This window comes from Ictidomys tridecemlineatus, chromosome 1 (genome assembly GCF_052094955.1).
Source record: "Ictidomys tridecemlineatus isolate mIctTri1 chromosome 1, mIctTri1.hap1, whole genome shotgun sequence".
Taxonomy (NCBI): Eukaryota; Metazoa; Chordata; class Mammalia; order Rodentia; family Sciuridae; genus Ictidomys; species Ictidomys tridecemlineatus.
Window position 1 is genome coordinate 134,445,748 of NC_135477.1, and position 12,894 is coordinate 134,458,641.

General features: G+C 40.2%; 1 protein-coding gene across 1 annotated transcript in view; it reads left to right on the plus strand.

Annotated features, from left to right (window-relative positions):
• The first annotated feature begins 3,418 nt into the window (after positions 1-3,418).
• The window catches only part of Aldh7a1 (aldehyde dehydrogenase 7 family member A1), a 36,236-nt gene continuing 26,760 nt past the window's right edge, over positions 3,419-12,894 (plus strand). The window contains exons 1-3 of the mRNA XM_078048178.1: positions 3,419-3,644; positions 5,972-6,025; positions 6,633-6,698. Of these exons, the coding sequence (XP_077904304.1) occupies positions 3,453-3,644; positions 5,972-6,025; positions 6,633-6,698 (312 nt within the window). The 5' untranslated portion in view covers positions 3,419-3,452. The remainder of the gene's footprint in view (positions 3,645-5,971; positions 6,026-6,632; positions 6,699-12,894) is intronic.

The following is a 12,894-nucleotide window of genomic DNA, read 5'->3' on the forward strand; positions in this document are numbered from 1 at the left end:
CATCTTGAGATGTGTTAAAAAACTGCCCCCCAAGCATTGGCAACTTTCTTATCACGGCTGACAAGTGACAAGGCTCCATCTGACCAATCCTGAGATAATGATGGAATAGACCACAGATTGACCAAGACTGCTTGACTAAGCATATTGCTTGTCTATATAATCTAGGAGCTCATGTCAGTACCCCTGACAACAGGGCTGAGAATGCTGCCTGTTGTCTTTCCGGTACAGCCATCCTGATTAAAGTTCCTTTCCTGCTTCTCACCATTACTTATTCTGTTTGGTTTTTGGGTGAATGGCCACTCCTGATTTGTTGTGACCCACCCAAAGCAGGGCCTCTGGCGTAAGTCTTTAGTAATATTATCTAGTGCATGGATGCCAGGGATGCAACTAAATATTCTATAAAGCACAAAACAGTCTATCACTGCAAAGATTTTTTTCCTATGTTTTTCCTTAGAAGTTTTAGTTTTATCTCCTACCTCTAGATGTATAGTCTGTTTTGAATTAAGTATTAGATATAGTATGAAATAAGGTTTTTTCTTTCTTTTGCATGTGAATATCCAATTAATATGCCATCATTTATTGAAAGAACTACACTTTACTCATTGAATTTCCTTGACATCTTTATTGAAAATTGACCAACCATATATATGAGTGCTATTTGGGGGGTTCTTTATTCTGTTCCACAGATTTTTTTTTCCTTCAGTGCTTGGGGACCAACCCAAGCCCTCACACATTCCAAGCACATAATCTCCCACTAAGCTGTACCTCCATCCCCCTGTTCCAGTGATCTTTGTCTACCACTATATTAATTTGATGGTTTTATTTACCATATAGTCTCATGATAATTGTAAAGTTGTTATAAAATGTTTAAAATTTGGCAAAATTAAAACAATATATATTGTTTTGGTTATACTAGAGCCTTTGTATTGTAGAGACAGATGAGGCAAGGCACCGAAGATAGCAGGAAACAGTTTTATTTGGCTGCAGCCAGGTTCAGAGGGCACAGCTTTTGCTGTAATCAATCAATCCCCTGAACCTGAGTTCAGGTAGTTGCAGAGTTTTATACCCAGCATCTAAGGGGAAGGTCTCAGAAATTCATAGTCTGCAGAATTTTATATAAAAGCAGCTTTTTCTTTCACTGTTTTGGGCAAGTTAACCCTTCAAGGACAACACCTGAGAAGGGGAGAGAATCTTCTCCCTTTCTTTCCTCCCCCTGCCAGCTGTTACCATGGAACTCAATTGGTAACTTCTCTTATCTTAAAAATATAGACGGGCTGGGGTTGTGGCTTAGTGGTAGCGTGCTTGCCTGGCATGCATGAGGCACTGGGTTCTATTCTCAGCACCACATACAAATAGATAAAATAAAGGTCCATCAACAACTTAAAAAACAAAACTATATATATATATATATATATATATTTACATACACACACACATACACACACACACACACATACATACATCTTTGTGAAGCCCAGCTCAAGGCCAGATGCCTTGTTTGCATATTTCAATAAATTACTATACTGGATATGTAAAACTAGTAAGGGGGTGTCCAGCACCTGGAGTGTTGATATCTTCCTGGCCAGTGGCCAAGTAAAACAGGGCAACACGAAAATAGGAAGTTTATCTACATTGAACTCTTTTGCAGAAACTCTTTTGCTGACAGTCCCCAAATCAGCCATGGTGAAGATTTCTGGAGAAGCCCAGTTGAGACTTTTCTGTGGAGAAAGGGGGTGCCACTACATTTGCAATTCCATTTAAATTTTGGAGTTGACTTTCCAATTCTGTTATTTTGATCGAGATTGCATTGAATCTATAGATAAATTCAAGCACTGGAGAGGCTTTCTTAGTTTAGTGTCATTAAATGCTGGAATCGTATACTATTAATCAACAACTCTTCTTTTGATTCTGGCTCATTAAACAGCTGGATAGACCCCAGAGTGTTGATAGGTGCCTGTAATCCCAGTTTCTTTAGAGTCTAAAGCAGGAGAACTGAAAGTTTCAGGCCAGCCTTGGCAACTTAGTTAGATCCTGACTCAAAATAAAATGAAAAGGGCTGGGAATGTAGTTCTGTGGAAGAGTGCTGACTGAAAAAAAAAAAAAAAAAAAGGAAAAACAAACAAACAAACACCCCCCCCCCCCAAAAAAAAAAAAAAAAACAGCAGCAGCAACACCACCGCCAAGTAGTTACTTTACTAGAGAGAAGGTAGCAAGTTGAGGATGTGAGCAGCTAATCTTTGCAAAAGACAATTTTCTCTGTAAATTATATCACAGCATTCTGGTTGTAGCAGGTTTTTTTTTTCGTTTTTCTTTTCTTTCTTACTCTTTTTTAAAAGAATCTTATTGATATGAGTTTACCTAGAACAACAGTGTCGCTTAGTAATAGATCAACAAATCAGTTTTTGAAATCGATAAGGTATCCTGAGTGGTAGTAATTCAACAATTTAATGCCTTCAGGGAGACAGCAGATCTTTTCAGGTCATACACTGCCTCCTGCCCAGCTATCTTTGAAAAACAAAGACAGCTAGCCCTCACTGAGGATATCCTAAGTAGAAGTCATTTGTACCTATGCTTAATTACAGCCCTATGACATATTTGACAAGTTGTTTAGAAAAGTAGAATTGGCCATGTGCAAACTTTGTTATTTTCAATTGAGGTGGTTAAAGTGTGTCCAATTCAGTCAGTACATTTAGAAGGCAGAAGATATATAGGGCTGGTGGGGATGTAGCTCAGTGAAAGTCGCTTTCCCAACATGCCAACAAGGCCATGGGTTCAACCCTCAATATTGCAAAAGAAAAAGAAAAAAAAAAAAAAAAAAAAAAAGAAGACACAATGTAAAGGTAGTTGATCAAAACACATCTGTGTTTTTCAAAAGTAAGAGTATACTGAGGCAGGATATTTATCTAGGAGGAAATGCAATAATTTGGTATTTTTCATTTATTATGACACTTAATTTGTAATTTACCCTCCCCCCACCAGAAAACTTCCCAGGCTACTTCAGGGACCAGGGACATCACCATGACTTGAGAAGTGGTTAGAAATGCCAATCTTCAGACCCCAGACCAGATCTAGATTCACAATGGGTACGGAACACCATGGTCAGAGTGATTAAATGCATATTGCAGTTGTCAAAGCTCTGCTCTAACCTAGTATATTACAGAGGCAGCATTTTGTTGAACAGAATTCCTAGCACGTGTCCCGGTTCCTGAAGTCTTTCACCAGGTGGCAACCCGCCAACCTCCCCGCCCTTCCCTCAGCTGCCTAGTGTTGTTCCAAGCTGGGGTTAAACTCCGAGCTCCGCGGGAAGAAGGTCCTGAGCTTGCAGGCCGCTGTGGGGGCCGTGCTCGGAGGCAGGGCCCAGGCCTGCCCAATGGACTCTCGCGGAGGCTGGGCGGGACTCTTATTTCAGCCGCCTTCCAGACTGCAGGCGCGTCACGCGTCCGGGACTCAGGATGTGGCATTTTGCTCGCGCGCTTTGTGTGAACGCTGCAAAGAACAGCAAGCTTCTAGGACTTTGGAACAGGCCTGCTGCCTTCATGTCCACTCTGCTGATCAATCAGCCCCAGTATACTTGGCTGAAGGAGCTGGGGCTCCGCGAGGAAAACGAGGGCGTGTATAATGGAAGCTGGGGCGGCCAGGGAGAGGTATGCGGCCCCTGGAGAAATCTCTGCCGCTGGGGTTTGCTGGGGAGGCTGGGCAGGCTCTGCCTTACCCGACTCCCGCTGGCCCTGGCGGCGGATGTACTGGATGGGACGTTTTGAAGCTACACAGAGTGCCTTTACAAGTAAAATCAAAACCAAAAATAGAACAATCCTTAGATTTTTAGGTCTTTGCGTGCCACGAAGAATCCAAGCCATTTTGGAGCTGGTAGGAGGCTAGATCCACTCATACTTAAAACCTTATGGCAGCGTCTTGCTTGGGATTTGTAGTGAGAGACGCCACACACTTTGCTGAGCAGTTGATCTTAATTATGAGCACGACTGTAGCTCTTAAAAAGTAACGGTGTAGTTTTATGTTGTCCTTTTTATTGGTCTTTTCTTTTTGGTACTGGAATTGAACCCGGGGTATTTCCCCCATGAGCTATATATCTCCAGTTCCTTTTTATTTTTGAGACATGGTCTCACTGAGTTGCTGAGGCTGACATGGAATTTGGGGTCCTCCTGCCTCAGCCTCCTAAGTGACTGGAATTACAGGCGTACACTACCGTGCCAGGTTTATGTCCTCTTTCTGAACTCCGGTGGACAAGGTTTTACTTGCTAAAAACGTGTGAACTTCTTTAAAAATGGGATTTCCAGCATTTCTCTATTACGCAGAGTTTGACACCGTGCCTGGCACCTTTAGTCTTCAAAAATATGTTTTATAGAATGCAATGAAAAGGTAAGGTTATTATGCTGCTCCCCTCTCCCCTTTTTTTGGAAAAAATGTGGCCTACAAAAGGAAGCTTTTATAGGAAAATGTTATGTAACCTTCAGTTCAGGTGACTATTTAATAAATAAACTGCTTTGATAGAGGAAATATATTTTTCATTTATCTGTGGCAGTAGGAGATGCAGGTAATTTTAATTGTTCTCCAGATTTCATTCAATGGTAGTTTTCTTCTTTTTTTTTTTTTTCCTAATCATTAGGCTCTTCCATTAAATACTCTCTCCTGATGGCTTTTTTTTTTTAAAGAGAGAGTGAGAGACAGTGAGAGAGAGGGAGAGATAGAGAGAATTTTTAATATTTATTTTTTAGTATTTGGCAGACACAACATCTTTGTATGTGGTGCTGAGGATGGAACCTGGGCCGCACACATGTCAGACAAGCGAGCTACTGCTTGAGCTACTGCTTGAGCCACCGCTTGAGCCACATCCCCAGTCCCTCCTGATGGCCTTTTAATTGTACATTGTTTTTTTTTTTTTTTTTTTTCCCCTAATCAACCTGAAACCTCTCCAGTTTGTGTGGACATAGGCTTTGGTCATAGTCATCTAGAGTTTACTATTTCATATTCAGACCAGAGGGTGGGCGGAATAAGGGAGAGAAGGAATGAGTAAAACTTTGTTAGTTTGGTCTGATAATTGAAAAAGAGTTGAAATAACTTGTCACATTAAGGCCTTTGTTTGTATACCTAATATTTAGATGGCAAGGGTGGGTTTTAGGGAAAGTTGGTTCCTAATGAAAGGCCTATCTCTGTAGAGTCTGTGTCCCCCCCCCCCCACCTTTGTACTGGGACAAGTCCAGGGTCTCACATACGTGAAGCAATTGCTCTGCCACTGAACTACATCCTCAGTCCTTTAAATTGTTGAGAGAGGATAGAGGATCTTGTTCAGTTACCCAGGCTGACCTCTAACTTGTGATTTTAGTACCTGGGATTACAGGTGTGTGCCACCATGCTGTAGAGTGGTTTTGTCACAGGGCCACATGTCTCCGGATAGGGGTGTTAGGAAGGGAAATTTAACTCGGAACCAGCAGGGTTCTTGGCATATGTGACAGTAAAGACTTTTGGCATGAGCCAGACAAAGGCATAGACAGAGGTTTATTTAGAAAGTGGATACACATTCAAGGGACAATGAAGGCTATCTTGAGAGTGAGAAGCCCAGTCTGGGACTGGGGGTCCAATATTTATAGAAGGGCTGTATCAGTGGCTGGACTGGAGGTGGAGCCAGGGTGGAGCTGCATAATTTTGTGCCATTTTTTCCTTGTACTTGCATAGTTCCCTCATTTACAAGGGCAAGGGCCAAAGGCCTGTTGGTTAAAATTTACAGCTATGCTTTCTGCATCTCAGTAGCTCATGGTTGTTTCTTTTAAGACTTAATTTCTCTCTCTCTTTATACTGAATCTGACTCATTTTAATTGTAACAATGTAAAGTATTCTATCTTGGACATTGTATCTGCTCCCTCTCCCCATGTTTCTTCTTCAGTCTGTTCCCTCAATTTGGAAGGAATTGTGATTTCTGTAAATAATGGTCATTTATTTTGGGTTTTGTTTTTAGGTTATTACAACCTATTGTCCTGCTAACAATGAACCAATAGCAAGAGTCCGGCAGGTAAGCTTTTAAAATTCAAACTGTTCACAGGGAGTTTTTGCAAACTTTCTTTAGAGATAGAATCCTATTAGGCAGGTCAAGAGCAATACAAATATACAAATGCAAAGAATAAGGTGTTTCTGTTTCATTTGACATTAAAGAATATCTGGGAGAGACTATCTACTTTTAGGGTGGGTATGGCATGTCCTAGAGAAGGTGAACCCTAGAGAGGACTAAGGAGTTTCATTTAACACCACGCTTCTCTATCTCCTGAGGGTTTTTGTTAGAATATAGTTTCTGATTCCTTAAGTCTGGGTTGGAGCCCGAGGTCTTCGCTTCTAACACAGGTCAGGTGATTTGCTCAGATAAAACCAGTGGACCTTGCTTTGAAAATCAAGGTTTTAAAGCAGAGCTGGAGTCCATCCTATCTTCCTGGGTTCTGGCCAGATTTTGAAAGCTCGGACTGTAAAAATCATCCTCAATCATATATCTCAGGGATATCCGGACACTTTCCAGTTTGTATCCAAAAATGTCTCTGTGTTCTTGAAGAAGGTCATCACCTTCCTTTACTGTTTCCTTTTTCCCTCCTCCTAATTCTTTTTTTCCGCCCTCCTAATTCTTAATGTAGGCCAGTGTGGCAGACTATGAAGAAACTATAAAGAAAGCAAGAGAAGCTTGGAAAGTCTGGGCAGATGTAAGTATGTTATTTGTGGTCTAAAGCACAGAAGAGGTCCTTTCTTAATTGTGATGAGATAAACAAACATCTGATCAGCAAGTCACTGCCTCTCACTTGAGAGGAGACTGCTTGAGGCTGTGATGCTGAAATTGGAGCAGCAATTTGTCTCCACTCAATTTCTAAGAATTTTCTGTGTTTGGCATTCATTGAATGCATAATTTTATTTGAAAAATAAAAAAAATCTTTTTATTTAAAAAAAATTTTAGTTGTAGATGGACACAATACCTTTATTTACATTACATTACATTACATTATTTAATTTACATTTACATTATTTTATTCATTTACATTATAATACATTATTTACGTATTTTTTTAATGTGGAGCAGAGAATCGAACCCAGTGCCTCACATGTGCTGGACAAGTGCTTTACCACTGAGCTACAACCCCAGCCCCTGAATTAGTTATTTTAAATGGATTAAAATTTTGTATTTATGCAGTATGAACTTGAGCTACAAATATTATCCTCTGAAGTTATAAGTAAGCAAGTAGAAAAAGAATGTAAGATCTTTTTAAAAAAATACTTATTTGTTTCTTTTTGTCCCTCCTGCCAGATTGACCTGGGAAGGATGCAGTAGGTCAGTATGCCTAGCCTCAAGAGCAACCACAACATCTCTATCTCAGGGCAAGGGGTTGTAGGCAGAGTCTAAATCTCTATCAGGGGTCAAATTAGCAAACATGAGAACCGTGTCTGGTCTGGGCGGGCCCACACTGACCCAGTAGGGGCTGGCTCCTGAGGAGGGGAAAGTAAAGGAGAGCAGGGATAGTTTGGATTTCTCCATTTCCCTCTGCCCTCCATCTTCAGAGTGCTTTGTCATATAAAGGGGAGGCTATGAATGCCATCTTCTGAGGTTGTCCTGAGAGTTGAGTTTATTACTTAAAGTGCTTATAGGAAAGTCTGATATATAGCAAGTTCCAGTGTGTTATAAAACCATATGCTGCTGACACTGAGACTGCTGAGCCTCAGTGTTTTCTCTGAGTTAGTAATTGCAAAGAGAGTTGGGGCTGGCAGGTAGGAGGGGGCAGACTCCTGGGTTGTATACACAGTTGTCCTCGGCTAAGATCATCTTTCTGCAAAACATGGAAAACATCTTTCCTCTACTTTTATTCTGGATGTAAGTAGGCTGAGGGTTCCACTTTATGCAATAAAAAATAAGCAGAAAAATACCACTTACACAAGTTAACAGTTTCCTAAGTAAAGTTCACATATCTGAGTGATGTCCCAAACAGTATCATTTAAGATTACATTTTCTAATTGTAGAAATAATACATCTTATTTAAAAAAAAAAAAGATCTCCGCATGAGGGTACACACCTATAATTCCAGCTGCAAATAGGGAGATAAGGGAGAAAGATTTCAAGTTTGAGGCCCGCATGGGCAATTTAGCAGAACCCTATCTTAAAATTTAAAAAAGGGCTGAGGTTATAGTTTAGCAGCAGAGCACTTGCTTATCATGCAAGAATCTTTGGGTTTAATCCCTGGCATGCCACCTGCCACCAAAAAAAAAAAAGTTTGTTGTTAGTATTATTTTGCTGTGACAAAATACTAGAGAAAATCAACTTAAAAGAAGAAAAATTTGGGGCTGAGGTTGTGGCTCAGTGGTAGAGCGCTTGCCTCACATGTGCAAGACCCTGGGTTCGATCCTCAGTACCACATAAAAATAAATAAGTGAAATAAAGGTATTGTGTCCAACTATAAGTAAAACAAGTACAATAAATATATTTGAAAAAAAAAGAAGAAAGATTTGTTTTGGCTTATGGGTTCAGAGGTTTCATTCCATGGCCTGCTGGCACCATTTTTTTATGTAAGTCAGATCATCGTGGTGGGGAACACATGATGGAGCAAAGCTATTCACCTTGCAGTTAAGAATTAGAAAAAGAGACAGAGCCCAGGTTTCTCTTTCAAGGGCATGACTCCAGTGATCTACCTCTAACTAGGCTCTAGTCCTAAAATTTCTCCCACCTCCCAATAGCATCACTAACTGAGAATCAAGCCTTCAACATGTAAGCCTTTGGAAGACATTTCAGATCCAAAGTATAATAAAATAATCGTATTTAGCCAGGCATGATGGCATACTCCCTGTTGCTCGGGAGGCTGAGGAAGGAGAATCAGCAGTTCAAAACCAGCATCAGCAAAAGTGAGACACTAAGTAACTCCGTGAGACCCTGTCACTAAATAAAAATACAAAATAGGCTGGGGATGTGGCTCAATGGTCAAGCGCCCCTGAGTTCAGTTCCTGGTACTTCCCCCCAACCCCTGAATCCCAACCTCCTCAATACAGAGAGGCCATTTGAATTGTGTTTTGGTGCATTTTCTTCCAGGCTTGTATATTTACTCCATAGTTGTGATTATTATACATACATATATATATGGCAGGTGGAAAATTTTGTGACCTGTGTTATCATTGCATACCAGTCTAAAGTACTATACAATTTTTAAGTTAATACATATACTTTAAAAAAATTAATACTTCATTTTTAGATTGGTTTTAGGTTTACAGAAATATGAACAGAAAGTGTATATTTCATGTTTATTCCTCTTCCCAGGTTTTTTGCAATATTAATATCTTGCATTATTGATGAGCCAATATTTCTACATTATTATTAATTAAAGTATATAATTTAGGGTTCATTATATATACATTGTTTTGGATGCTACTGCAATGTCACTTTTTTTTTTTTTGTGGTGGTGGTTTTACTAAGTTGCTCAGGCTTACCTCAAATCTGGGATCTTTTTGCCTCAGCTTCCTGAGTAGCTGGGTAGATGTAGGTATAACTTTACCTGTCTTCTGACTAGAAGCATCTAGTGTATTACCCAGGGTAAATACAAGCAGTTTGGGGTGGGGGGACAGGAAGTTTGTGTAATCTTTTCCTGAATTGGCTTTTAAGGCTCTGCTCTTTGTGGGGGTGGTTGGTATCTGACATATTGGAGATCTTTCTTGAATATTGTGCTGTACTTTTTTGGGTTGGACCTCATTAGTAGTCTACTCTGTGTCTAATGTGCCTTTTCATGCTGCTGATGCTTTTTAGATCTCCTAATAGAGTGGGGTTGCTAAGTGACAATAGGTCACTTTCCTAGGTGATAGTAAGAGAGCCTATTGGAGATCCTGCTAGTTAGAGTTTGAGTTAAGCAACTGAGTTCAAAGTTTAGGGTGGAATCTGAGCTTTTCCAGACTGCCTCTGGGGCTCTTGCTGGTAGGGCAGTGACTTAGAGAGGTAATGGACGCCTCAAACAAGAATAGACCAGAGTTTGCTGCCCTTCAGTCTTCAAGCTTTCCTCTTGGATCCTCCCTCCTGGGGCTGCCTTCTTTCTGCTGGCCTTGCATGTGTTAGGATAAATTACTGTTTCATTTAGTTTTTCTTTTCTTTTTTTTTTTTTTTTTTGGTACCAGAGATTGAACCCAGGGTTGCTTAGCCACAACCTCAACCATATATATAATCTTTTTTATTTTTTTTGGTGGTGGTGCTGGGGATGAAACCCAGGGCCTTGTACATGTGAGGCAAGCACTCTACCAACTGAGCTGTGTCCCCAGCCTCCTTTTTAGTATTTTATATAGATACAGGGTCTCATTAAATTGCTTAGGGCTTTGCTAAATTGCTGAGGCTGGCTTGAAACTTGTGATTCTCCTGCCTCAGCCTTCTGAGCTGCTGGGATTACAGGCATGCACCACTGTGCCTGGCTCATTTACTTTACTTAAGCCTGGGATTTTTTCAGAGGGAATACTCTTCTTAAAGGGAAATGAAATCAAAATATGAATATATGGGAAGGCAGTTTATAAAACCGATTTCCTCTGACCTAAAACCAACCACAGAGAACGTGGTCAGGAATACTGAGACTTGCTGCTTTGCTTCATGAGTCAGTTTTGGCCCAGTTTTTGCTCCTCTTCATCGCTGGTGTGTCCTTAGTTTTCTTTCATTTTGGTGAGAGTTGGAATCTCTCCCATCCCTTGAGGACAGGAACTGTTAATGAGCCATTTTCTCCTAAATGTAGAAATACCAGATAACTGGTAGCTTTTTAACATGGGTATCTGTTTTTATTTTCCCCAAAGTAATTTTATCTGTTTTGGGGGGAGGAACTGGGGATTGAACTCAGGGGTACTCAATCACTAAATCACATCCCCAGCCCTGTTTTGTATTTTCTTTAGAGATAGGGTCCCACTGAATTTTTTAGCTTTTGCTGAGGCTGGCTTTGAAATCCTGATTCTCCTGCCTCAGCCTCCTGAGCTGCTGTGATTACAGGCATGTGCCACTGTGCCCAGCTCCCCAGCCCATTTTTGTATTTTATTTAGAGACAGTATCTCACTGAGTTGCTTAGTGCCTTGCTAAGTTGCTGAGGCTGGTTTTGAACTTGCAATTCTCCTGCCTCCACCTCTTAAACCGCTGGGATTTTGGGTCTTTTTTTTTTTTGAAACGAGTTCTCGCTATGTCATAGGCTGCTCTCAAACTGTGGGCTCAAGTGACTTTCCCACCTCAGCCTCCTGAGTGCTGGGATTATAGGTATGTACCACCACTCATGGCTTCTCAAATTCTTACCTAATCTTTTCCTCAATGCTTTCAGTTCCCCACATATGACTATATTTGATGTTCATTCTACATGTGACTTCATTAGTGCAGGGATGAGGACAGTTGGTGCCTATCTTCCCAGATCTTGTTAAGTTGATCTGACTGGCTTTGAACTTGTCATCTACCTGCCTTAGCCTCTATAATAGCTGGGATTACTTGGGAGTCATGAGCCAGCATATCTGACTAGTTGAAACATTATTAAATGCAAGCTTTTGCTAGGAAATATATAGGAGCTGTGCTAATTTATTTAACATTACAAATTCTTGTTTCCTGTTTATAAAAGAGTGCATGTATTATAAAAATGACAAACTTTTATTTTAGTAGGGTGACCTGCAAAATACTGGCTCCTCCCCTCAAATCATCCTTGTCCAATAGTTGCACTTGGATCTATCTGGATTTTCAAGTCAGAGACCTGAGAGTCATCTTTAGTTCTTCTATTTTCCGTATTTTTTAGACTTGTCTTAGATCTGTTCCATTAGTGTGTCCTGTCAATTCTACTTCCAAAATTAGATCTGGAGTTCACTTTGTCTCCCTTGGTATCGCTGTAGTGTTAAGACCAAGTCACTTTGATCTTTTGCCCTGGCTACTGTAATTTGTGTGTGTGTGTGTGTGTGTGTGTGTGTGTGTGTGTGTTACTGAGGGTGGAACCCAGGTCTTCATGCTAGGCAGGTGCTGTACCCTTGAACTATGTGCCCAGGACTTTTTAAAATTTTGACACAGGGTGTTGCTAAACTGCCCAGGCTGACCTGCAACTTATGATCTTCCTGCTTCAGTTTCCTGAGTAGTTGTGATTACAGGTGTGAAACCCTGTTCCCAGCTATAATATGTTCTTAACTGGTATATCCCTGCTTCTATTCTTTTCCTTTCAATTTACTTTCTATTTGTCAGATAGTGATATTGAAAGATAAAGGAAATCATCTTATTCTGTGCCTTAAAAAATTAAAGATTTTTGCATTGTACCAGGAGTAAGATTTCAACTCCTTAAAAACCTCTGAGAGTTTTAGTTATACTGCTTTCCAGCCAGCCCTTTTTGTTTTCCATGATCCCTCTTACACATTTTTTTCTTTCTCTGGAAGAATCTTCCTGTGGCTAAATGTCTCCCATTCTTCTGGTTTCAGCTTAAGTTTTACCTCCTTAGATATTTTCCCTGTGAACTTTTTAGGTAAAGCATCTTGTCCATTTACTCAGTGTGGTGAGTACATGAGTAGAATACATGAGTATCTTCTGTGTTTCACTATCTTTTTCCCCACTTTGTCTTTATAGCCCTGATGACAATTTGTAATTTCTCTCTCTCTCTCTCTCTCTCTCTCTCTCTCTCTCTCTCTCTCTCTCTCTCTCTCTCTCGTACTAGGGATGAATCCAGGGGCACTTAACCACTGAGCCACATCCCTGGCCCTTTTGTTTATTATTATTATTTTTTAAATACATGACAACAGTAGAATGCATTACAATCCTTTTTACAAATATAGAGCATAATTTTTGTATCTCTGTATATAAAGTATGTTCACATCAATTTATGCCATTATGCATTACTCTTTTTTCTGCATTACAATTTTTTTAATATATTTTCTAAGTTTTTGACAGACCTTTAT